We start from the raw sequence: 27,807 nt of genomic DNA on the forward strand, positions 1-27,807 counted from the left end.
ATATGTTTATCCCAGGCATGTTTAAATTCAGTTACTGTGGATTTACCAACCACGTCTGCTGGAAGTTTGTTCCAAGGATCTACTACTCTTTCAGTGAAATAATATTTTCTCATGTTGCTTTTGATCTTTGCCCCAACTAACTTCAGATTGTGTCCCCTTGTTCTTGTGTTCACTTTCCTATTAAAAACACTTCCCTCCTGAACCCTATTTAACCCTTTAACATATTTAAATGTTTCTATCATGTCCCCCCTTTTCCTTCTGTCCTCCAGACTATACAGATTGAGTTCATTAAGTCTTTCCTGATACGTTTTATGCTTAAGACCTTCCACCATTCTTGTAGCCTGTCTTTGGACCCTTTCAATTTTGTCAATATCTTTTTGTAGGTGAGATCTCCAGAACTGAACACAGTATTCCAAATGTGGTCTCACCAGTGCTCTATATAGTGGGATAACAGTTTGTGTTTCAAATATATTCTTAACCTAATAGTATTACAACTGCCATAAGTTGTTATCAGTTATGAATTATTATCTCATTTTTCTATTAAGCTCTGTATATTTGGAATGATATGTTTCTTGAAAATCACCTTGAGTCTGTGAAATTGGGTGGTATATACAATACTGTACAAATAAAAAAAGTGGAAGTTTAGTCTCGCTGTAAATAAAATTGATAATTTTTGTTTTATTAGAAATGAAGCCATAATGATTTGGGCTTTAGGTTAAAATTAAAAATACCCGTCTTTAAAGACATAGAAAATACTTATATCTTTTCAGTGTTCCTTTAGTGAAAAGAAAGTAGGATGCAAGGGGTGTTGCCTTTTTGCATTTAGTTTCCTTGCTGCCAGCTGGATCTTCAACACCAATAAGTATACCTCCCAAAACAGGTCATGAAATGAATTGATTCATTTTTGACAATACAACTTGTCGTCAAAGGAGATTCTCTGGGATTTGGAATCACAGTAGAGAAAACAACATAGAAAACTCCCCTTCTGTGGTACCAGTTTAAATGTACTACAGTTGCATTTTTTATTAGGGTACTGTTAGATACAGTATGTCTTTAAAGTAACATGCAAGCTGGTATACCCTATTAAAGAATTATGGTTGACGTAATTAGAAAAAGTAGCTATATTGTAAGTTATGCCAGCCAGTTTAGGAACATTTATCTTGAGATGGAGTCCCAAAGGTGCTTTTTTCAAGAGGCAACTGGACTTTCTGGTTTTTCTTTGAAGATGTTTCACTTCTCATCCCAGAAGTGTCTTTAGCTGAAGAAATTTCTTGGATGAGAAATGAAACATCTTCAAAGAAAAAACAGAAATCCCAGTTCCCTCTTGAAAAAGCATCTTTGGAACAACCATCACTTGGATGACTGAGAATCTCCGTAGACCTTGAACTAGCCTCAGAGAGTCCCTAGGGAGATGGATGGCATACAAATTGAATCAATCTATATTAATAAAAATTTAAATGTTTGTCCAAAAGTTCTTCACTGATGGCTTTGAAATTTTGACACAGCATTGCATTCGATCACAGCCCTTTTTATGTACCTATATTATATAGATGTCACTGCTGTGACAAGTAAAAACTGGTGAAAAACAGGATTGGCTGGTGAAAAACATAGGAGCTGTGTTTTGATTGCCTGGTGAAAAAGGAAAGAGTTGTTTGGCATGGGGACAGGTGACAAACAGAGGAGGCACATTTTGATTGGCTGATGATAATTGTTTCAACTGCTACAGGAAATTCTCAGAACATAAGGGAAGCATAGATTGGATTGCCTCCTAAGTATTGCATGCTTGGGTGGAACCAAGAACCCTGTGAGGTAGGATACTCTTATCATCTTTTGGCAGATGGTCAGGCTGGTCTTTTAAAGCAGGGGGATACAGGGAGAGAGAAGGAGAGGGTGAGAGAGAGAGGGGGGAGGGAGAGAGAGAGAGAGATGTCCAAATATCACCCTGCTCTCTAATGTTAATTCCTTCAAATTCTGTTCTTATGAATAAATTGAACAGAAGACTAGAAGACCTCCAAGGTCCCTTCCAACTCTGTTATTCTGAATAAATTGAGAAGGAAGTTACAAGACTTCCAAGGTTCCTTCAAATTCTATTCTTAATAAAAATTGAGCAGGAGGTTTGAGTAGAAGACCTCCAGGGTCCTCTCAAACTCTGTTATTCTGAATAAATTGAGCAGGGGGTTCAAAAAGATAAATGTTTGTTTGTTCATGATCTATAATCTCCACTAATTGCTTTGAAAATCGCTCTAAAAATAGGTTTGGCTACAAACCATGGGGTTTGCCTCCTAAGTATTACATGCTTGGGTGGAACCAATAACCCTTCAAGGTGGGCCACTCTTATCTTCTTTTTTGCAGATGGGCCAGTCTCTTAAAGAAGAGTGGACAGGGAGGGAGGGAGAGAGATGTCCAAATGTCACCCTGTTATTCCCTTCCAACTCTGTTCTTCTGAATAAATTCAGCAGGGAGGGCGGCATAAAAATCAAATAAATAAATAAATAAATAAATAAATAAATAAATAAATAAATAAATAAATAAATAAATAAATAAATAAATAAATAAATAAATAAATAAATAAATAAATAAATAAATAAATAAATAAATAAATAAATAAATAAATAAATAAATAAATAAATTAACTCTGTTATTCTGAATAAAAATTGAGCAGGGGGTTGCAACTACGAGACCTCCAAGGTTGAGCCACAGCAATGTGTGGCTGGATACGTTAGTAAAGAATAAATAATAAATGGAGTGAGAAAATGTTTCTATTCCCTAATTTGTCTTTAAACCTCTTCAGTATAGTTGGTTCTATCTGAGCTTCAGGAAACATATTTATTCCTAATTTATTGAATCAAGTAAAATATTAATACTTAAAATTGGGACTACAAAGTTCTATGTTCGAAAGATGGGTAAAAGAAATGATATTGTTAACTCTAAACAGGAGCCAAATGCAGTATACAAAGATGTGTCCTAGAGAGCTACTCTAAGTTGATCTAATGAGTAGCTTGTAGCATCAGAACAAACATGGTGAATGATGCTTTGGAAATAATCCAGTATTTATCATTTTGTTTCACTCAGTTCTACTTTGCCAATAATTTTATCACGTAGGGTCTCTCTTCATATCTCAAATAGATGAGATGACCAGGTATAAATCATAAACTGGGATGGAGTTGATGTCAGACTTCTCCACTGAATGTCTCTTTTGTGCTGTTCAGCTGTTGTAGCAATGGAGTCATTAGTTATAAATGACTTTTGAAATGTCAGATCGGCACGCTGTGAATTTATTCTACCTTTCCTCTCCCTTACAGTTCCTTGCATTGTTTTTTCTTCTTCTTCTGTAGAGCGTGATGAATGTGACAGTGGACAGCACAACTGTGATGAGAATGCAATCTGTACCAATACGATCAGAGGACATCGCTGCACCTGCAAACCAGGATATGTGGGGAATGGGACCATCTGCCGAGGTGGGTCTGTTGTACTAACAACTTAATAAAAGGAACTGAGGCTATTAATATTTTCTGACAGTTGCCTAAGTTCAGGCAGTTTTGAGATCTGGGTAAGGCTACAAATTCCCACTCTGATTTATCATCTGGCAATTCCAGCATTTGCAGCCATTATGAGAATTGATTCGTGCATAATTTGCTACTGGGGAAAGATATTCTGAGGCCCTTTCAGTTTACTGCTTGTGCTTATTGCCAGTTAGCATAGTTTATTAACTCATCTCATTGTTGTACAAACTGCATTTTTAAGCACCGTGGTATCATGGATTCCCCTGTTATCTTTTAGGTTAGGTGCACATGGCTTTTAAGCAAGGGTAAATGCCTTTTAAACAAGATCCATGTGGTATTAAGTTGCTATTTTTTTCAGTGGTAGAATAAGCTTCCAAAAGCCAGTGGATATGAAAAGTGGCAGATATATAGTTATTATTTCATTCTTTGGCACTGTTTGTTTTACACTCCACTAATATGGTAGTAGTTTGCATTTCAAATATATCATTGCTTTTGCAAGTAGAATGCATAATCCTAACAGGAAAAGGACAGCAGATGAGGGAAGGTTGCATCAAACTATATGTCATTAATAACCAACCATAAGATCATGTACTTTTCTCAGTTAACCCATATCCAGTATTCTGGTATCTGTTGACTTATGTCTGTTGATACCAAAGCATGGCATAAAGCCTTAAGCCACACTATACAATAGTGGAACAATATATTTGGGTTATGTATTAGCATGTTAGAGGGCAATAATAAAAGTTAATAACAATTTTTTAAAAACATAATAATCAGTACATGCTGAAAGAAAAACCTAATCTGACCCAAGTTTCTGGGACAAGATTATTCAAAATCGGCATTCATTCATTCATACCAGAAAATGGTAACATCTGTATATATTACAACTAAACTCTTCCCAGATCCAGATCTATAATGATGCTATGGTGAGTATCCATAAGAAACAGCTGGCGGAATAATTCCATATGGTGCAAAAAGTGTTTGTTTAGAACAAGCTGGCATTAATTACTCACATGAACAGTCCAGGGATACATTTATTAAGGAAGCCAGAAACATTTCCATTTAGGTAAACAAAATACAGAGCATAGATCAAATACCTATTGAATACATAAAATAAATATGAAGCTACTTACTCTTGTTATGACTTTGCTATTTCTCTACTATTGCTTTAATAACGTAGTTCCCATATAACACTTCAGGTAATATAATAAACCACCAATAATAACAGAAAACCAAATCAACAAATTGATTGATTGATAATGTGCCATCAAATCATTACTGGTTCTTAGTGACCACATTATTATTATTATTATTATTATTATTATTATTATTATTATTATTATTATTATTATTATTATTTATTGGATAACAATATGTTAAATACTGAACATGTAGTTCCAGAGCATGATACTATGGTCTTTTGAGACTGATGGATGCCAATGCAATGCAGTTCCAATATTAATATTCACAAAAAATGTTTATTAGATTCCTTTATCAGACTCTTTTTAGAAATCAGCCAGCTGCTAGATGTAGCAAGCTCTATTTCGGAGTTTTTCTTCAGAGTAGAAATGGGCTATAAATTTTGCTTGATTTCTCTACCAGAGCTAGCATACAAATTGCTCTGGAGCCTGAAGGTAGATACCAGACAGTCTAGCCACTCCTTGGATATCCCAGCTCTCACCCTTACTTTACTCTGGTGCAATTTGATCTTCAGTGTCTTATTTCAATTTCTATACCCCAAAATAAGCTTTGGGGCAATGTTATAGCTCAATGCTTCCTTTGGTTTCTGAAGTTCCTTTTGCTTTTCACCTTCTGTTACTCTTAAGTCCATTTTTTGAACTGCTCACCAGAGACTTTAGTATTTTTGCTGTCTTTGACACTGGTTATTAATTTGTTATTCCTGGTGCTGGATGCCGTCTGTTTCACAAAGGCAAAATATATAGGTTTAAGTTAATGAGCAACAGGGAATTCTGAAAGTGAATAGTGGGGCATTAAAAACCATGGAGCACTCTTGTATATAATACTGTTCTGGTGCTTAGTCTATAAAAGAGGCAAACAACATTATTGAGTTTTTTATTATTAGTGATTGTTATGATACTCTCAAGTACCAGTTATAAATATTAGACTGGTAAATACCCAGTACAGAATACGTTTTAACACCCCCATGATCATGGCAAATTTCCTACAGAAATTAGGCCACCTTCTACTCATAATTATGTTTTACAGAGACAGTTGAGACTGGTTCTTTCAGGCTTTTAATATTATTTTCTGATTTTATTGCAGCAAATGTTCAGCCTGCTGTTTTTAATCATATAGCTGGAATAGCCTATATTTCTTGGCTAAGTTTTTCTTTATTCTTTTTTCTTAACTTTTCATATCTGAACTTCTCATGTGTTGGGTTGGTAGATTAATATGGTGTCAAAGAACTGTATTTTATTTTATTTTTAATAATACCGATTTATTTGAAGAAAATAATGTAGATAATCTGATTATGTGTGCCACATAGAACTTTAATTACATGCATGGCAGTAGTGAGTTCTAAACCCCTTTACTACCAGTTTGTGTGCTCATGGGTACATGCACAACACTTCTGCACATACACAGAAGTTTCTGCACATGCACAAAAGCATCCCCTATATGCCCCTTAGCTACAATGGTTTTTTATGTATGGTTTGTTAGGTGGTGTGTTTGTTTTTTATAATAAGGGTTTTAAATTGTTCTTTTAACATTAGATTTGTACATTATGTATTGTTGTTGTGAGCCGCTCCGAATCTTCGGAGAGAGGCGGCATACTAATTGAATAAATTATTATTATTAATTATTATTATCCCAGGCAGGTGGCTGGAGCCTCCTGCCACCGGTGTTACTGGTTCACAGAATCGGGCTGAACCAGAAGCAACCCACTGCTAATGCATGGTGAAGGGGACCAGTTCTTATAGTTTTCTATTCTTGTTTCAGTAGATAAAAAATGAAAACAAAAACTTTTGCTGATAATGTAGCAACCAGAGGGAGATTTTAGACAATACAACCAATCCAGGCATAAATTAAATGCTAACAAATATTTTAGCAATTTTAAAAGTCTCTGAATGGTTTATATATGATATATTTTTTAAAAGAGCTTATGCTCAAAATTACTTAATTGCAATTCCATTTTGAGAAGTTATTCTTGCCTATCTCGGCCAGTAACCAAATTACTTTTTTCTAACTGTACAGAAACTAAATTGAGTTTGCTACTATTATTTCACTAAATTATTTGTTATCATAATTATATTTGTAGCATAATGATTTTGCCTGTTGTTTTTTGTTCTTTTCTATCCTACAACTGGATAATGCGGAATTAACAACTATGGGTGACATAAAACTTGTGTAAATTTCTGTTATTTTATCAACTTGATTTCTGTTTACCTTAAACATGCAGTAATTCTTCTTTGCACTTAGGGAATGTATAGCCTCCCTGTTATATATTCAAAATTATTTATATCTTAAAATCTTTAAATTTTTTAAGTGTTTCTCATTAAAGCTATTTCATATTTTGATATGATAATAGAGGCTATCTTCTTTTTTTTTTTTAAAAAAAACCTTTTTTCTTTACACACCCAAAATAGTTGTGCATCCATTTTTTTCCTCTGATATTAGCTTATGCATCATAATCCTGATCCTTTGTATGGTATCTATTAATACAATTATAGGCTTATATCTCCAGCCTTCAGACATTCATAGATGGATAACAAGTGCAGGTAGATTAATAGCTGGAGGCCCATAATCAGATGTTTACTTGATTTCAGGAATTTTTACAAGCTTGTTCCCTGTTTGTTTGTCTGCTATGTGTACTTCAAGAGAGTGGGTTCTTTTTTATCTATTTGACTTCAGCATTTATAACTGCTTTTTACTTTTTTGGGGGGAGGGGGTAAAATCTCTCGTGATCTGGAGAGGGACATCTCTACTCTCTCAGCCTACTTTTTCTCAGCCCACTCTTCTGGGGATTTTTTTTTTAATTAGGGAAAAGGTTTTTTTATTTGAATGACCTCAGACATTACAATTTTAATTTATAGAGTTTACAGAGTCAGGATATATTGCCCCCAACAATCTGGGTCCTCATTTTACTCACCTTGAAAGGATGGAAGCCTGAGCCTGGTGAGATTCGATCTGCCAAACTGCTGGCAGCTGGTGATCTGCAGCAATAGCCTGTAGTACTACACTCTAACCACTGCGCCACTGTAGCAATGAATTGTTCATTGGTAATACAATCTTCAAACAATTAGATGATGCCTTTCACCAGATGTAGCAACAACAAATTAAGTTGACTATATTATTGGTAGAACTCCTTCTACCAATAATATAGTCAACCTAATTTGCTTTTGCTACATCTGGTGAAAGGCATCATCTAATTGTTTGAATATTGTAGCAAAATTGTGACCAGGGATGACTGTGGAACAGATGACAGATTGCCTAGGTGTAAGTTCTAAGTTAAGCTACAATAGAAAAAGAAAAACAATCAGGTTCCACAATAGATCCTTAGCACATAACCACCATTTTCAAAGAAAACATTAGGAATCACTTTTAAATTCTGATTAGCAACTGGAGGAACTACAGCATCAAATCAAATAAGACTACAAATGGATGGAACACAATTAAATATGTTCTAAATTATGACTAATAATTTTACATGAAACTTGGAAATGAAACAAATATACACTTTAAAAACATTAATTAAAATAGTGAAATACTTAGGATAATATTAACTTAACCTTTTACATTGAACCATATTAATAACCCAAATAAGAAAGTTGAAAACTGACTTACATTTTCTACTTCATCCATCTCCCCCCCCCCGCCTCCTTTCAAATTTAATAATAATGGTTTAAATTAAAATAAAAACCAAGGCCTATTGAAAATCCCTACATAGAGATATAAAAAGAAATCTCTTTGTTCCATTTAACTGATTTCCATTGCATTACATTAACATCAGTGCTGCGTAACCTTTTGATGCCATGTTGTTCCTTTGAGGGATTGAAGTTTTCTTTGCTCTATTAAATCAATTCTATTTTAGGATTTACATTACATCTTTTTAATATGGATTTTTTTTTTGTAGCTAATCGGGGTGTTATGCAATTGTATGATAGATAAAATGTTGTACACCCCCCTAAATGAACTCATAAAAATGTTTAGAGCCAAAAATATAAGTGCATCAAAAAGCAATGCTTTCAAGCCTTTTGTAATTATACCATATGTTATCACTAAATTAAAGCTTAAGAAATCCTAGCTCCCTGATGTCCCACGAATGATTCCAAGGAAACTGTCCTGCCTTCTTTATGTGGACAGCATAATCTTTTTATTACACGTGCAAATGGGTTTGAGACATCTGCTTTCAGCATTGGGGAATTATCCTAAAATAAGCTTTGTTAATCACCAAGTATTATGGGATCAGAGTCTTTTTTTTCCTAGGTAATAGATAAAAAAATGTATGGAGGATTTATGACTGGATTATAAAACAAGTTATATCGTACTGCTTCAAAGGGATTTTGTTTTCTGAAACAACAGATGGTATGAAGAATTTTATGCTGTTAGAACGAAGGCAGAAGAGTCAATTAATGTCATATTAATGTTTCAGAGGCAAGATGGTTCAGGTGAATATTCACTGTCTGAAAATCCTTCATAGCAAATTATATTCACAAATTGTTTTGGTGGTAGAAATTCAAGAACATTGGACGGTATGAAAATAATGCTTTCTTCTGACAGATTGACATCCATAAATAGAATGTATCTCTCCTCCTTCAGCCCCACCCCATCTGTTCCTAAATAGTGGGTGATTCTTTTTCAACAGAATGATGGGAAGGGACTGCAGGTGGAGGAGAGGAAAGAAAATGCTCTTATTTGATTGGAAATTTTAGATATAAATAATACCCATCAGAATTCTAGACAACATAGAAGATTACCATGTACTGAATTGCAGGGATAGCCACCTATGTTGCTGTTTAATCTGCTACTGAAATTAGAAACCAGGATAGTGTTCATTATAATGCTTAGAGTCGTATTTATAGGAAAGCAAAAAAAATCTAAGTGTTCAGTTTTCTGGAATGCTAATTTCTTTTTTCAAACATAAATATGTTTTCTTGATTTGTAAACATTCACACAAAAATTAGAAGATTTATACGCACTTTTACATATATTACAAACTTTTCTTCCAAACTTTTTCCAAGCAATTTGTATATTGTATCTTTTAGAGAAAACTGAAGTTATTAGTGGAAGGAGTTTTCATTGACATGCGTTGGAAAGCAAACTCTATTAAGTATGATCTTATCAGGATTTTTTTGACTCAATCAATTTCTGGAACAAATGGGTGGAGGTTTTATAGCAGGAGATGCAAACTTGAAATAAGAAGAAAGGTCCAAATCATGACTGCTGTTAAACACTGGAATAGTCTACCTCCAGTTTTCTCTCACTGGAGAATTCCACTGAAGATTGCATAGCTATTTGATTGGGATGGCATGATGTCTTCTTGGACAAGGATTGGATTAGAAAAACCCTCTCAATGTAGAAACACACACACATATATTACACACACACACACACACATATATATACATACATACAAACATACACATACATATGCAGTACATACACATACATACATACACATATACATATATATCTTACTAAAAACTGCTAAAGTAGACATTATATATGTCTGTGAAACATGGGTGAATGCTTCCCTCCCTGACTCATTATTACAGTAAGAGACTATCACATTTACTATCACTAGTCCCCTTCAAGATTGGATAACTGCGTTCTTGTTAAGCAGAAAACAAGTGGTTAAAATAGGGAGTGCCCTATCAAATCCTGCACCTATCAACAGTGGTATCCCTCAAGGTAGCATTCAAGAACCAACATTATTCAATCTTTACATAAGCAACCTTTCTGATCATATTATAAGTAACTCCGTTTTCTTTGCTGATGATGTTAAACTATTCAACACCAACAACAATACTTCTATCCTTCAAAAACACCTATACCATGTATCACAATGGTCTGATAACTGGCAACTTCAAATCTCAATCAATCAATGCTCTGTCTTGCACATTGGCAAAAAGAATCAGAACACAAAATACAAACTTGGAGGACATAACTTTGTAAACAACTCTCATTCTGTTGAGGACCTTGGAATATTCATATCTAATGACCTAAGTGCCAGAACCCATTGTAACAACATTGCCAAAAAGGCACTAAGAGTTGTTAACCTAATGTTGCATAGCTTCTTCTCTGGCAATAATACACTGCTAACCGAGTGTATAAAAAAATTGCCAGATCAATCCTCAAATACAGCTCACCTGTCTGGAACCTGCACTGCATATCGGACATTTATATAATTGAGAGAATCCAAAGATGTTTCACAAGAAGAGCCCTCCACTCCTCTACTGGCAATAGAATATCTTATTCCACCAGACTTGAAATTTTGAGCTTAGATAACCTAGAGTTACATTGCCTTCGATCTGATTTAATTTAATTTAACTAATTGAATTTATATTCTCTCCACTCCCTGAGAACTGATCTAAATGTAGTTCATAAAATCATCTACCACAATGTCCTACCTATTAAAGAATACTTCAGCTTCAACTGCAACAACACACATGCACAAAATAGATTCAAACTCAGTGTAAGCCGCTCAGAACTTGACTGCAGAAAATACAGCTTCAGCAACAGAGTCATCAATGCATGGAATCCACTATCTGACTGTGTGGTTTCTTCCCCAATCCCCCAAAATTTTAATCTTAGACTGTGTACAGTTGACCTCACCCCATTCCTAAGCTCTGTAAGGGACATGCATAAGCGCACCATCGTGCCTACCATCCATCTCCTGTTGCCCAAATTTATCTGTACCTACTTTGTTGTCCAAATTTATCTATACCTACTTTGCTTTTGTTTATGTTTATACCATATGTACTATCTTGTACACATTATTCTTTCTTGATGAGTTCTTTTGTTGATTTTATTTAAGTTTAGTATAAGATAAAATATCAATAGAAAAAAAGTGAAAGAAGGAAGAAGTGAAATGCAGAGGAAAAGAAAAAAAGAGTAGTGACATCTAACGTTTTTCAGTGCAGTAGAATACAAAAAAAAATGCAACATCAATCTTTTTCTTTACATTTCTAAATATTTTAAGCTATTTCGGTAATAGCAAAGGCATCAACATCTAAAATCAACATTTCATGTTTTTCTATCCATTCTTTCATTGTGAGAATCACTGTATATTTCCATCTTCATGTAAATAAAATTCTCATCCATCAAAATATATAGTAACAAAAGTTTCAAATTTTCTTTCAAGCTCTTTATGCATCAAACCTAGAAGAAAAGATTGTGGATTCAGTTTTATAATTACTATACTGTACATATCTTATTGTTGTTATACTGTATGTTCATCTTTTTTTTTTGGTACATTCCTATTGGTAAGCATTTTTATAATATATTCTCTATGAGTAGTTTTTCTAATAAACAAACTTTCAACTAGGAATTTGAACCACAAATCACCTGATCCTGAACTCTACTAGCTTCAAAACTTCATTTACAAGAGGCATATTAAACCAACCATTTGCAGTCACTTTACATCTCTATCAACTTGTAGGATTTGTAATCCTATTACTTTCTTAAAGTTTCTCACTTGAAACAATTTTAAGATTTGATATATCTTTCAGCCTTTATTCAGTATAGAATTTAACTGAAGAATTTTATCAATAGTTTTGTAAATAGCATATACAAAAGGCTAGTATTTCACTCTTTAGTGCTTATATTACAATGAGATTGACATTTCAAGGTTTAAATATGCATCCCTTTGATTCAAGATGAAAAAAAAATAGTCATTGTCCTCGGAGAGGGGCGGCATACAAATCCAATTAATCCAATCAATCAATCAATCAATCAATAATATACTGTGTGAAAATATAACTTTATATTCAAGTTAAAATACATATTATCAGAAAATGGAAAGAAGTAGCATTTCATATAATAATTTTTCAAGATAATTTTTTAAAAAAGGAATGAATAAACTCAATGAGTTTCAGATTTTAGAAAATATTTCAGATTAACATTCAATATTTCTTTTATCAATTAGGCATTTGATATTGCTTCAATCTAGTTTTCAAAGTTCTAACTTTATATTTCAGTACAAAATATTAATTTTTTAAAAATGCCTCTTTAAAAATATTGCAATATTTATGGTTAATCACACCAATGCTGAAGTTAGAGAGGGTTTTTTTTTCATTTCTTGGGAAACAAAAAAGCCAAACATGTTTCTAAAGGTTTTTTTTCTCAATAACTCTGATTCTTTTGGACTAAGGTGGGAATGCTATCTCAACTTTAGTTAATATCAGAAGGATATATGTTGTATACAGTGTTCCCTTGACTTTCATGGATCCGACATTTGCGAAAAGTCTATACCACAGTTTTTCAAAAAATATTAATAAAAAAATACTTCGCAGGTTTTTTTCTACACCATGGTTTTTCCCACCCATGACATCATGCGTCATCATCAAACTTTCATCTGCCATTGCGGATTTCCAGAAATCTCACCCAATCCCAGCGTGCACTATTTGTGAATAGTTTTACAACTATTAAAACTATTATCAAGATGCCTCCTAAATGTTCTGCCTGGAGTGTAGGTAGCGACAGTAAAAAGAGTAGGAAGATGCTGACGATTAAACAGAAGATTGAACTGTTAGATATGTTAAAAGAGGGTTGCTCATATGCGGAAGTTGGCCAGCATTATGGAATAAATGAATCGAATGTGAAATACATTCAAAAGGATGAAAAGAAGATAAGACAAACAGCTGTGATCACATTCAACAAGGAAGCAAAAAGAATGGCGATGCCTAGAAATAAATACCTTATTAAAGTGGAAGCTGCTTTGTCGATATGAGTACAAGACTGCTGTAAGAAGAGCATTGCATTGGATACCAATACAATATGGACAAAGGCAAAACAACTCTACATCCGTCTGGCGAATAAAGAAGGAGGTGATACAGCTGAAGAAGAAGACATTGATGATGGTGCCAATGACTTAAATTACCCCCAGCCATCAATATCAACTGCTTCTCTGACCACATCCACATTCACGGCAAGTAAGGGCTGGTTTGATAATTTTCAAAGGCGCTATGGTTTGAGGAGCGTGTCATTGCACGGAGAAGCTGCCTTGGTACACGTGCAGCTGAGGAGTACATCAATGGCACGTTTAAGGAGATAATCAAAGAAGGGGCCTACCTTCCAGAACAGGTCTTTAACATGGATGAAACGGGCCTATTCTGGAAGTGGATGCAATCACGCACTTTCTTAATGAAAGACGAAGCCAAAGCCTCTGGATAACTTTGATTATGTGTGGAAATGCGGCCGGCTCCATGATCAAGCCAGGTCTCATTTATAAGTCCCAAAATCCCAGAGCCCTAAAGAACAGAAATAAGAATGGGTTGCCAGTGTACTGGATGCATAGTCCTAAGGCATGGATTACAAAAGCCCTCATGTGGGACTGGTTTCATCAGTGCTTTATCCCGGAGGTGAAGGATTATCTGGCTGACAAATGGCTTCATTTCAAAGTGCTTCTCTTAATGGACAATGCTGGAGGCCATGATGACCTGGCGCATGAGCATGATGGGGTCCAAGTTGAATTCTTGCCACCAAACACCACATTGCTTATTCAGCCGATGGATCAAGGTGTTATCCGCACATTTAAGGTGCTGTACATGAGCAATTCCCTTGGCAGTCTCATGGATCAAAACTTCACATTGAAGGGGTACTGGGATGAGTACACGATTGCATCGTGTTGGAAGAAAATTCAGAATGCCTTAATGGATATGAAGAAACAGACAATGAATGACTGCTGGAAGAAATTAGGGCCAGAAGTGGTGCATGATTACAAGGGATTCGCTCCCGAAGAAATTCAACATGCTGCAGCCCTTAAATCTGTGAAGCTGGCACAGTTACTGGGTGGAGAAAGCTTCAGTGACATGACACCCGATGAAGTCAATGGTTTGCCTGACAAGCATGGCCTACCGCTGACAGACAAAGATCTGGAGGAGCTGACCAAGTCAGCGAGTGAAGAAGAGGAAGCTGAATGAACTGAGGAAGAAGAAGAGGTTGGCCTAACGCTTGAATGGCTTGCGGAAGTGCACAGAAGTGCTGCACATCTCCAACAGATTGTCGAACGTTGGGATCCCAACATGACTCGTTCGATACAATTTAAGGCCTCCCTTGACAACATTGTTGCACCGTACAGAGCCATGTTAGCCCAGAAAAAGAAAATGTGTCAACAACTACCCATAACTATGTTCATCACGAAAACCAAGAGGTCTGTCACGCCATCGCCTTCAGTGTCCATCACCACCTAATGAAGTGGTGATTGAAGAAGATCATTAATTATGTTAATAATTATTGCTAATAAATAATCATTGTTAATAAATAATTGTTAATAAATATCAGGATCATTAAGTATCTTCTTCAATGGTGAGTACCAGTAATAATGATGAGTAATAATATAAAGGCTGTTAAGGGAATGGGTAATTTAGGGGTTTAAAGCATTAGGGGATGTCCTGCGATACTGTTCGTAGCCAAAAATAGTATAATTACTTCCGCATCTCTACTTTAGCAGGTGGTCTTGGAATGCATCCCCGCGAAAGTCAAGGGAACACTGTACTCTATTTTTTTCTTTAGAACCCAAGACATTGGTCTCTCCCCCGCCACATTTTTGCTTTGTTTGGTTTTTAAATTGATTTTAAACTTTATCACTCTTTGTTGCTTTGCTTTAAAATGATAAATGTCCCTATTTACTGGGAAGACTTTTAGAAAGGCAATATTGTTCTTATATTGTCCCGTTCTAAGTTGCAAACCACCTATTATCCCTGAAATGATTTTCTTTACTATTTTTTAATCATAGAAAAAAGGGACATCAATATTATTTATGTTTCTCCCTACCAAATAGTTGAAAACTGCTGGAGAGTCTGCTACAATGTAGAGAGGTAAATTCTGTAAATGTTGATTTTCATTTTATGATCTGAAAAAATGATATCTGAAAATAACCTCTCCAGCAAAACATTCAATTTTCAAGACAATCTGATAATAGTAAGCCTCCAAGAAGAACTGATAAACTATTCTGATTTCTAAATCGAAGAACCTTAATTAAATGGAGGAAACTTACAATCTTTCAACTGTTGACACATTAAAAATTTCAGCTGTTCCCAGACATCATTACCAATGAAAATAGAAAGTAGAATCTATAGTTCAAAATATTTCAAGACATACATTTCAAGACATTCTTGATATTCTGATGGAAGAAAAAACTTTAAAAATCATCTTTGAGTTTGATCATTATTTTCAAAGGATATAGTGTGGTGTTCTACTCTTTAAAGTAAGAAACACAAAAAACCAATGCTCTAAGTCCTAGAACAGAGGACATAAATTAAAACAATGGTAGAGCAAGGCACCATCTTTCACATCTGGTGGATGTGTCCCGAAGCTAAACGGTATTGGAGGAAAATATGTAAATGAATGCAGGAAATAACAGGAATAATGAGTGTACACCTGAAGGTTTTTTTTAACTAGGAATGATTAGGAAACAATATCCCCAAAACATTAAATATTTAATTTTACACATTGGGACAGTGGCAAGGATCACATATGCATAATGATGGAAAGACTCTCAGACACCTTTGGAGAAGAAAATTATTTTTTAAAAAAATATATGACTGTGATTAGATGGACAGATTAACAATAGAGCTAAATGGACAAAAAGACTCTGAATACCATAGTATATGGATCAAATGGTATGAATGCATAAAGAAAATAAAGACAACGAGACAATGTGGGATGGGAACGTAAGAATGGACAATAAGGAAAATCAATTTATAATGTATAAACTATAAATGTATTATTAATGTGTATATATATGGATGTGGATCTGCTTAGAAATATTAAGATGTGAAAAATAGGAAAATCAATTAAAAAAATTTAAAACATTAAAACAATGCAACTTCCTATACAAAAAAGAAAAGAAAAAAAGAAATACCAATTCTGGAAATCCTTGCCTTAATTTTGGAGAAATGGTCCAATCTATATGTCTTCCAGCTTTGCCAAATGTTAAAAGCAGCTGTCATTTCCCCAAATGTTTTCTTTCATTTCATAGCTTCTAGTGAACAGTGCTAGTTGGTATCAAAATTATTTGTTATAGCAAATTGCTGGAACCTTAACTGACTAAAGAAAATGTCAATGTGTCTTTTATTTGTGTATGAAGTCTTTATTGCAGATAGCATGGAAGTTCAGGGTGCTGCAGGAGCCTTCTTAGAAATGTCCAGATTACCCAATGCTGATTTGTAAATAATCTCACTTAACATCGGAAAAAGTAATAGTATTTATCATTGGTGGTGTAAGGCTTATAAATGTTCCAATTGAAATCAGCGACTGATCACTGATCACTTTAGATTCTGCAAGGGTGTGAGCGGCATTTATTCATATTTACTGCTTACAACATAAAAATGAAATAGTGCATGAAAATGTAGAAACTTTAGTGTGAATATTTTATGATACGCAACAATATTTTGACTTATGTTTAAAAAAACAAACAAATTGAGCTAAAAACACAGGGTTTTATACCCAATACTAATAATATAATTATTTCATTTCTGGACACATGATTTGTTGCTATAATTATACTCAAATACTATAGAATGTATGGAACAAGGTGTCTAGTCTCTGACATTCAGTTTCTTTATTTATCATCATGAACGTTCACAACATTTAATGCTTCAAAAATTGTAACACAATCCAAAAACAATAACCTCAACATCAACTTATACTAATGCATATACATTCTTGTGTGTGTGTGTGTGTGTGTGTGTGTGTGTGTGTGTGTGTGTATGTATGTATTGCTTACCAGAAGTAAATTACACTATTTTTTTTGGGTGTGTTAAAATATCTGAAACACTGGGATCAATACCTATTCTGTAACTGGGGTGTTTCCTAGTATACCTTAAGCCGCCCAGAGTCCTTCAGGAATGAATGAATGAATGAATGAATGAATGAATGAATGAACGAACGAACAAACAAAAAAACAAACAAACAAACAAAGTGCCCCTAAATTCATTACATTTATTCTGTGGACTTCAAAAGGCTCTTCCTATTGCATTATTTGCGGCGCAGGCGGAGTAACAGTCGGACACAAGGTATGGGTATAAATAGGGTCACTTTTATTAACTCAACTTGGATTAACTATTTAACCAAATAAGCCCACGTGACCTGCAGTGGTGCATAAATAAAATGGGGGCGGAGTTAACTTTCCAACCAAACTCAACTGAGCAACTTCTGGGCGAAAGCTCCTTGCCTGGGTGCAGGGTCATGGTAAAATTACACCTGCGCCCTGCCCCATGCCACGCCCCCCACGGCGCGTGGGATGGCTCGCCACTGGTCTCTGATAATCTCCATGCAGCGAGCCACAGGAGCAACCCCCCTCACCGAACCCAGGCCGGTCGAGCCCTGTAATCCGAGAGGGAGATCACCCCTCACCTCAGTAGAGGTGCCCCTAAAGGAGATCACACGTTGCTGCTTACGCCCAATTCCGCCCCCTATCGGCCAACCCCCCCCCCCCAGTGACCTTGAGGGGGGGGCACTAGTTGGTGAGACCACCCCCTAACCGCACTCCCACGTACAGAGTAGAGCAGGCGAAAAAACAACCAGAGCTCGGCCAATTTGCTGTGGTTGCAAAAAATTCCTACTCGGCCCCACCGAGGGCGACCCATCATATGTACCCTGTAGCAGAGGGAGGGTGGGCGGGTGTCTCCGACTGCCGGGTGAGGGAAACTGTGCCACGAGGCAGCCCCTTTTATAGGGCTGCCTCACCCTCGCCCAGCCAAAGGGTGGCCCGCACCACCATACACGTCACTGCGGCCCCTGGGGATGACGAGGGGCCGCAGGCTCCGCCTCCCACAATGGCGGCCTCCTTCCCCGACCCACGCCGCAACCCCGCGCCGGCTGGTAAGTCGCCGGCGGCATTGTCTTCACTTAGCTGGGCTATTTAAGCACTTCATTCCATCCATTTATGTGATTTGTGATGACAGTATGATGTTGTGGGATAGTATCTAATTTAAATGAAATTACATGCAGTCCATAAAGGACAGTAGAGCAGTTTCCCTTTGCTTTTGTGTTTTAACCGGGCATTTGAAAATGATGAACTTGTCTTGTAAAGAAGACATTTGTTCTACAAAGTGACTGAAATTCTATTTTGCATTTTCTGATGATTCTTCTTTGGCATATGTAATGAAGTACATGGACATTTCTCCCCACTAGAAAATTGTATAGGGGTGGTAGAGAATAGTCACATCTTCTAGCATGATTTATAAACTAAAACTAGGTCTTATAAATATGCATTGGTTGTGTAATATCCCTTTTACTAGCTAGACTGTAATAATTTTTTTATGATTGCCAGAATCATTTGTGTGTGTGTGTGTGTGAAAGAGAGAGAGAGAGAGTAATCAGAGTTAGAGGCTATAAATGTTACATAATCAGAGAAGTTATTGAAATCTTACATTACTGTCTTTTCATTGCAATCCATATTTTGCTAATCAGTCTCATTCAGTCATGTGGATGCCGCTCATTAAACTTTGGTAATTACATGTTTTAGAACATCTGTCAGTGTTTTTACTGAGAAATCCTTCTACATCAAAGGTAATTATGTTGGATATGTCATTTATTGGCTGCTATGATATAGCAGGGGTGTTCAGGTTTCTTTATTTTTCCTTTTTTGCAGCTGCATATTAAGAATTCAAGTAATAAATACCCCCATTATTTTTTTCAGCGTTTGATATGATATTCAATTTCTTTAGATCAATCTCATATTTAAATGAATCACAGAAACCTGTAGGTATGACTTGATTCTCATCAATGTATCAACCACCATTTTATTGCGGTCATAAAGCTTTGACAACTTGCAAAGATCAGTGTCTCATTCTTAAGGCTAATATATTAGAAATATCATCCTGTTTTATATTTTCATTCACCTCATCAACAATGCAAGAAAGATGTGATATAATAAAATATTCAATAAATAAAATTGCTACCTTTGTTTATAAATTAATTTCAAGTAACTCTGTATTTGCTTATATTTTAGTGCTTCTAGAAAACTGGTTTCTATCAAATGGGATTAAGGTTCAAATAACCTGCTAGTCTATTATATCTTCACCAGTCTTCCTGACTAATTTAGCTCCACAATTCCAAACTGGGATTTTGCAGAGTTCCAGGTCATGTCAAACATCTTCGAAGAATAGACTCCCCAATTCAATCCTTACCCACCCAGTATTTCTTTGGTATGAAGGAGATCCCTGGACTTAGGGGTTCAGGTGGGCTTGTTTCTCATGTACCTGCCTCCCAGCTGCGTGTCAAAAGCCTTGCCTGTGCTGCTCGAGGAGGTAGCCGGGTTGGCGGTGGAGTTCCCCAGACTTATTGTCTTGGGGGACTTCAACCTGCTGTCACTTGGCGAAGCCTCTGGACTGGCACAGGAGTTCATGGCCACCATGACAGCCATGGACCTGACTCAAGTAATACAGGGTCCGACTCACGAGGGAGGGCACGCACCCGACATAGTATTCCTCTCTGAGCAATTGAGTAATGGTCTGAGACTAAGGGGCTTAGAAATATTGCCTTTGTCATGGTCAGACCATTTTCTACTACGGCTTGACTTCCTGGCTCCAATCCTTCCCCACAGGGAGGCGGAACCAACTAAGATGTTCCGCCCCAGACGTCTGATGGACCCAGAGGGCTTTCAGACGGCGCTTGGGGTTATTCCAGATGCACTCGTCCACAGTTCAGCGGAGTCTCTTGCGGAAGCCTGGAACAAGGCTGCAGCGGAGGCTCTCGATTGGATTGCGCCTTTGCGACCTCTCTGTGGCACTAGACCCCGTAGAGCTCCATGGTTCAACGAGGAGCTCCGGGAGTTGAAACGCCAGAAGAGACATCTAGAGAAGCGATGGAGGAAGAGCAAGTCTGAATCCGATCGAACACTTGTAAGAGCTTTTATTAAGACTTACAAAGTGGCGCTTAAGGCGGCAAGATGCGCGTATCATGCCGCCTTGATTGCATCAGCGGAATCCTGCCCGGCCGCTCTGTTTAGGGTGACCAGCTCCCTTCTTAATCAGAGGGGAGTTGGGGAGCCCTTACAGAGTAGTGCCGAGGATTTTAACACATTTTTCGCTGATAAAATCGCTCAGATCCGGCCGGACCTCGACTCCAATTGGAAAACAGAGTCGGCTGACAACGAGTCAGTTGAGGTGACTGGGGCCCGTACTTGTCCATCTGTCTGGGAAGAGTTTGATCTGGTGACACCTGATGAAGTGGACAAGGCCATTGGAGCTGTGAGTTCCGCCACCTGTTTACTGGATCCGTGTCCCTCCTGGCTGGTTTCAGCCAGCAGGGAGGTGACACGGAGCTGGGTCCAGGAGATTATCAATGCTTCCTTGGGGAGGGGATCCTTCCCATTATCCTATAAAGAGGCGCTCATGCGCCCCCTCCTCAAGAAGCCTTCCCTGGACCCAGCCGTACTTAATAACTACCGGCCAGTCTCCAACCTTCCCTTTATGGGGAAGGTTGTCGAGAAGGTGGTGGCACTCCAGCTCCAGCGATCCTTGGAAGAAGCCGATTATCTAGGTCCCCAGCAGTCGGGTTTCAGGCCCGGTTACAGCACGGAAACTCCTTTGATCGCGTTGATGGATGATCTCTGGTGGGCCTGGGACAGGGGTTTATCCTCTGTCCTGGTGCTTCTTGACCTCTCAGCGGCTTTCAATACCATCGACCATGGTATCCTTCTGCACCGGCTGGAGGCGTTGGGGGTGGGAGGCACTGTTCTCCAGTGGTTCTCCTCCTACCTCTCCGGTCGGTCGCAGTCGATGTTAGTGGGGGGTCAGAGGTCGACTCCTAGGTCTCTCCCTTGTGGGGTGCCTCAGGGGTCAGTCCTCTCCCCCCTGCTATTTAATATCTACATGAAACCGCTGGGTGAGATCATCCAAGGGCATGGGGTGAGGTATCATCAGTATGCTGATGATACCCAGCTCTACATCTCCACCCCATGTCCAGTCAACAAAGCAGTGGAAGTGATGTGCCGGTGTCTGGAGGCTGTTGGGGCCTGGATGGGTGTCAAGAGACTCAAACTCAACCCGGATAAGACGGAGTGGCTGTGGGTTTTGCCTCCCAAGGACAATTCCATCTGTCCTTCCATTACCCTGGGGGGGAAACTATTGACCCCCTTGGAGAGGGTCCCCAACTTGGGCGTCCTCCTCGATCCACAGCTCACATTAGAGAACCATCTTTCAGCTGTGGCGAGGGGGGCGTTTGCCCAGGTTCGCCTGGTGCACCAGTTGTGGCCCTATCTGTACCGGGACTCACTGCTCACAGTCACTCATGCCCTCATCACCTCGAGGTTCGACTACTGTAATGCTCTCTACATGGGGCTACTTTTGAAAAGTGTTCGGAAACTTCAGATCGTGCAGAATGCAGCTGCGAGAGCAATCATGGGCCTACCTAGGTATGCCCATGTTTCACCAACACTCCGCAGCCTGCATTGGTTGCCGATCAACTTCCGGTCACAATTCAAAGTGTTGGTTATGTCCTTTAAAGCCCTTCATGGCATCGGACCAGAATATCTCCGAGACCGCCTGCTGCCGCACGAATCCCAGCGACCGATTAGGTCCCACAGAGTGGGCCTTCTCCGGGTCCCGTCAACTAAACAATGTCGGTTGGCGGGCCCCAGGGGAAGAGCCTTCTCTGTGGCAGCCCCGGCCCTCTGGAACCTACTCCCCCCAGAGATTAGAACTGCCCCTACTCTCCTTGCCTTTCGTAAGCTTCTCAAGACCCACCTGTGTCGTCAGGCAGGGGGGAACTAAGACATCTCCCCCGGGCATATACAATTTATAAATGATATGTATGTATGTATGTGTGTTTAGAAAATGGGTTTTTTTAAATGTTTTTAGTAGAAATTTAGATTTGTTGTAAATTGTTTTTCACTTCTTGTGAGCCGCCCCGAGTCTGCGGAGAGGGGCAGCATACAAATCTAAATAAACATAAACTTGACAATGACTCTGTATAAAATGTAAGAGCGGAAAATGCAGTGCCACTTGCCCCTAAATGTATAGGAGACAGGTGCTATTTTGCCAACTGTAAAGTTGCAAATCAAAGAAAAACTTCATGTGCTATGCATCTAACTGCTGTATGCAAACTGACACAATACTGTATTAGTGGGTGTTGTGCGTTCTGCTAGAAGCGTAATCCACACTGGGATCAAGTTTGGGAATATTCAAGTTTATAGAAGTTTAGGGCTGAGAACCCAAGGTCAGGCCGTGAGCAACTGAACATGATTAATTGCCAAAATCTTGACCTCCAGGAAATATAACAGGCTCTGGGAGACTTTACAGAATGGAAAAGTGAGGGGATTCTTGTATGACACCATTGTTCAAGCACTGCCTGAAGTTTTCATAAAGTAGAAAGTTGGGCTGAGATAAATGCTTAGTTATTCACTGGTATGATTCTGTTATAAAGTACTGATGATATAAAGGGAAAGCGAGAGCAAAGTATGTTGCAGAAGAGACGGAGTAACGACTCGGACACAAGAGCTGGATTTAAACTTGGGTCATTTTTATTATAATAAATTTGCATAATTTATTAATTAAATTAGCATGAATTAGCATAAATTTGCATAAATCAACATACTCAACTATGACCCGGAAACAGTGGACCTGCAGGGTCAAACAAACACTTCCGGGGCGGAAATGACGTAAAAGGTCAACATTCCTGGGCAACTATGGGCGTAGTCGATGCTGGTCCAGGTGAGGGACCTCTCCCTCACCTGAGACCCTGCCATACACTCGCATGAGGGGGGTCCCGCCGGCTCACCCCTACCCTGGCACTTCAATAGCGGGACCCAAAGACAGGTTCCCCCCAAGTGCGCAGGTAGCACCCACCATGGGCTTGGAGAGAACCTGTCAATCATCCCCAAAGATGCCCAAGGGAGAACGCGCAGTTGCTGAAACCACCCAGATTTCCGCCCCTAACCTGCCTACCCAATGACCAGAGGTAAGCCAATTAACCTAATTAAATGCAAACACCCCCTAACCGCACATCCATCTCCCCAGTGTGGAATGGGCGAAAAAACAGCCTGGCCTAATGGGCGAGGCTGCAAAAAATTCCCATTCGGCCCCCGCAGGCGACCCCCTAGGCACACTGCAAAATAGGGAAGGGCGGGTGGGTGTCTGCTCAGGCACCAGGTCCGGGCGAAAAGGCTGTCTTCCCGGCCTGCTGTCCCTTAAATAGGGCCAGCAGGCCCCGCCCGGACCCGACGTCATGCCCAGCCACGTGGGCAGGGCATTCTCGGCCGAAATCTCGCCTCGCGAGATTTCGGCCGAAAACAAGATGGCGGCCGCCATCGGAAGGGTCCGAGTCTGCCCGGCCCTTCTGCAACAGCGCCGTGGGGCCGGTAAGTCAGCCGGCGATATTGCAGAAGAGACGGAGTAACGACTCGGACACAAGAGCTGGATTTAAACTTGGGTCATTTTTATTATAATAAATTTGCATAATTTATTAATTAAATTAGCATGAATTAGCATAAATTTGCATAAATCAACATACTCAACTATGACCCGGAAACAGTGGACCTGCAGGGTCAAACAAACACTTCCGGGGCGGAAATGACGTAAAAGGTCAACATTCCTGGGCAACTATGGGCGTAGTCGATGCTGGTCCAGGTGAGGGACCTCTCCCTCACCTGAGACCCTGCCATACACTCGCATGAGGGGGGTCCCGCCGGCTCACCCCTACCCTGGCACTTCAATAGCGGGACCCAAAGACAGGTTCCCCCCAAGTGCGCAGGTAGCACCCACCATGGGCTTGGAGAGAACCTGTCAATCATCCCCAAAGATGCCCAAGGGAGAACGCGCAGTTGCTGAAACCACCCAGATTTCCGCCCCTAACCTGCCACGGAGCGGGGGTCAGATCTCTATCTTGGCCCCCCGACTCCCCCCTCTATCTGCGCCAGCTCACGCAGAGACCGCTGCAGGTCCTGTAAGAAAATGGCGTTCCCCTGTTCTGACAGGTGAACGCCATCGGCCCGGTAAAGCCACGGCCGATCTACAGTGATGAGGGGATGGGCCACTACAACCCCACCTAATTCTTTGACAGTTTTTCCCACGGCCTTATTCACCCTGCGTCTAACCCGGTGGATGGCCCTAAGGGAAATGGCGTCCCTCCAAACGATCCTTGGAAGGATCTCTGACCACACCACTTGCGTGGTGGGCCATACCGTGCGAAGCCGCCGCAGGTCTTCGCGCGCCTGGACGATCAACGGTAGACCGCCAAGCAGGCATAGGTCATTGCCACCGAGGTGCAAGACCAGCCATCTGGGTGCGGCTATGGGCTGCCGACCACCCAGTCCCATCTGGGCGCGACCCTGGGTAGCCGCCCGCCCAGCAGCGCCGGGTACCGCCCTGAGATGCTGAGTACCCAGCAACGTCGGTAGGAGCCCCTCCCACCGCATACCCCTCCGGCCCATCCAAACAACATTGACCCACCGTCCCAACGACAGCTGGGTCCCGATGGCGCTTCTGGCTGCGGAGCGGCCGGCCCAGAAGACCATGCTGTGGCCACACAGCAGCGCCGTCGGTTTCTGCCTGGACTGGGAACCTGGAAGAGGACACACACAGAGAGGTTACCTAGCCTAAACCCTGCCCAGAATCCTCAGCGGGCCTAACATAACCCAAATATGCCGCTGACCGCCAGCGGCCGATCTCCTGAATCCGTTGGGCCGGGAAACCAGAAAGTGCCGCGCTAGTGGCGGCGCCGATACGGAACGAATGCGTTCCATAGCCGGCGGGATCCATGCCTACCTGAGCCATTGCCTTAGACACTATCGCCCAGAATTGATACCGGGTCAGGGGGGAGCCGTCCTGGTGTAAAAAAAGGTACCCACGCCCTGACCCACGTAAAACACAAAATTGCTGCAAAGCAGCCACCGGGCAAACAGACTTATCGGTGGCTGCGCTGAGTTCAAGTCTAACCCCTCTGTGTAACTGATCTGTCTTGGAGTGTCTCACCAAAAGAGAGACACCCCCCTGTCTAAAGGTCAGATCAGCGAGCTGGAAGGCGCGGAGCGACAAGTCAGACTGCGAGGAGGCCAATGCCTCGCTGACCCTGAGGGCCCCAAAAAACATAACACAAGTCGCTGCCCTGAACAGCCGAGCCTCGTAAAGAGAGGCACACAGACTGCCAAATGTCTGATTAATCAGAGACAGCTGCTGAACCGTCAGGGCCCGACGAGTGTCGGAGGGGAACCCCTGTCGCTCCCTCACCCAACCTTCCAGCATCCTCCGGATGCGAAAATCACCCGAAAAATCACCAAACCCCCCCGCCTTGGACAGAAAGGCGAGGCCGGCTAACCTAGCCCTGATAGTCCTCACTGAAAGGCCACGCCCCTTCAGCAGGACACAGAATTCAGCTAGGTGCTCAACCGGGGCAGGCCAGCAATGGGGGTAACCCTTACCCAGCCTGAAATCCCCAAACTCCTTACCTGCACGCTGATAAGCTGGCAGGGTGCTAGGAGCTACCGATAAGGCGATCGCCCTGGAGGCCTCGTCTCTCCAGCTCTCGAGAGCCCGCCCAGGCTCCACAGGTGGGCTGGAAACACCTCTGGCGACTCTCGGGCCCACGGGGCCAGGGTCCGAAACCTGGACAACTGACCACGGGACAAGGCGTCAGCCACCCCGTTATCTAAACCAGGGACGTGCCTAGCCAAAAACAAGGCGTTCAAAGACAAGGACCTGTGCACAAAATGGCGGACAAGCCGCATCACCCTGTCACTCTTAGAGGACAGGGCGTTCACAACATGGACAACCGCTAGATTGTCACACCAAAAATGCACAGTCTTATCCCTGAACTGCTCTCCCCAGAGCTCTAAGGCCACTAGTAAGGGGAAAAGCTCCAAAAAGGTCAAGTCCTTAACCAATGAACAGGCACTCCATTCCGGAGGCCATGCCGACCAGCACCACTGGTCACCTAAAACTACCCCAAAACCGCAAGTCCCTGCGGCGTCGGAACACAGCTGCAGCTCCGCTTCCAAAAGAAGCTCCTGCTGCCAGAAAGACAACCCGTTAAAACGTTCCAAAAACTCCCGCCACACGCAGAGGTCAGCCCTGACCCCTGCACATAAGCGGGTACGATGGTGGGGCAAACTTAGCCCCTTCATCGCATCATACAACCGGCGAGAGAAGGCCCTACCAGGCACCACTACCCGACAGGCAAAATTAAGAATCCCAGCCAACTCCTGGAGCTGCCGAAGAGTAACCTTCCTGCAGCCCAAGACCGCCTCAAGCTTGGACCTGATTTTAATCAACTTATCCAGGGGCAATCTGGAAGATTGCTCCACTGAATCCAATTCAATACCAAGGAAGGTAATCCTGGTGGCAGGGCCTTCGGTCTTCTCGGAGGCTAAAGGCACCCCCAATTGAGCACAAAGGGCTTCGAAGTCCCGCATCAAAGCAAAGCATTGCTCCGATTGCGCAGGCCCGGCCATCAAGAAATCATCAAGGTAATGAACGACGGAACCCAGGCCACTACGCCTCCTGAGCACCCACTCCAGGAAGGTACTAAAGCTCTCAAAAAGGGAGCAGGAAACAGAGCAGCCCATAGGCAATGCCCTATCCACGTAAAACCCACCTTCGAAATGGAAGCCCAGCAGCTCGAAGTCGCCTGGGTGAATGGGGAGGAGCCGAAATGCCGACTTAATGTCGCATTTACCCATAAGGGCTCCCACCCCACACTCCCTAACCATGGCCACGGCCGCATCAAAGGATGCGTACCGGACAGAACAAAGCTCGTCAGGAATGAAGTCATTCACTGACTCCCCTTTTGGAAAAGACAAATGGTGAATCAACCTAAATTCACCACTCGCCTTTTTGGGGACCACACCTAAGGGGGACACACGAAGATTCGGAAAGGGCGGCTCCGGGAAGGGCCCGAGGACCCTGCCCTCAGGGGGGGGGGGGTCCTTTCCGCCACTTTATAAGGAGGCGGTTGTGCGCCCCCTCCTCAAGAAGCCTTCCCTGGACCCAGCCGTGCTTAATAACTACCGTCCAGTCTCCAACCTTCCCTTCATGGGGAAGGTTGTCGAGAAGGTGGTGGCACTTCAACTCCAGCGGTCCTTGGATGAAGCCGATTATCTAGGTCCTCAGCAGTCTGGATTCAGGCCCGGCTACAGCACGGAAACTGCTTTGGTCGCGTTGATGGATGATCTCTGGCGGGC

The 27,807-nt window shown here is 40.9% G+C and overlaps 1 protein-coding gene across 1 annotated transcript in view; it reads left to right on the forward strand.

Moving 5' to 3' along the window:
- NELL1 (neural EGFL like 1) overlaps positions 1-27,807 on the forward strand; it is a 478,454-nt gene that overhangs the window by 246,412 nt on the left and 204,235 nt on the right. Inside the window, exon 10 of the mRNA XM_070761843.1 lies at positions 3,336-3,458. Within this exon, the coding sequence (XP_070617944.1) occupies positions 3,336-3,458 (123 nt within the window). The remainder of the gene's footprint in view (positions 1-3,335; positions 3,459-27,807) is intronic.

The sequence above is a fragment of the Erythrolamprus reginae genome, chromosome 1, assembly GCF_031021105.1.
Source record: "Erythrolamprus reginae isolate rEryReg1 chromosome 1, rEryReg1.hap1, whole genome shotgun sequence".
Classification (NCBI taxonomy): Eukaryota; Metazoa; Chordata; class Lepidosauria; order Squamata; family Dipsadidae; genus Erythrolamprus; species Erythrolamprus reginae.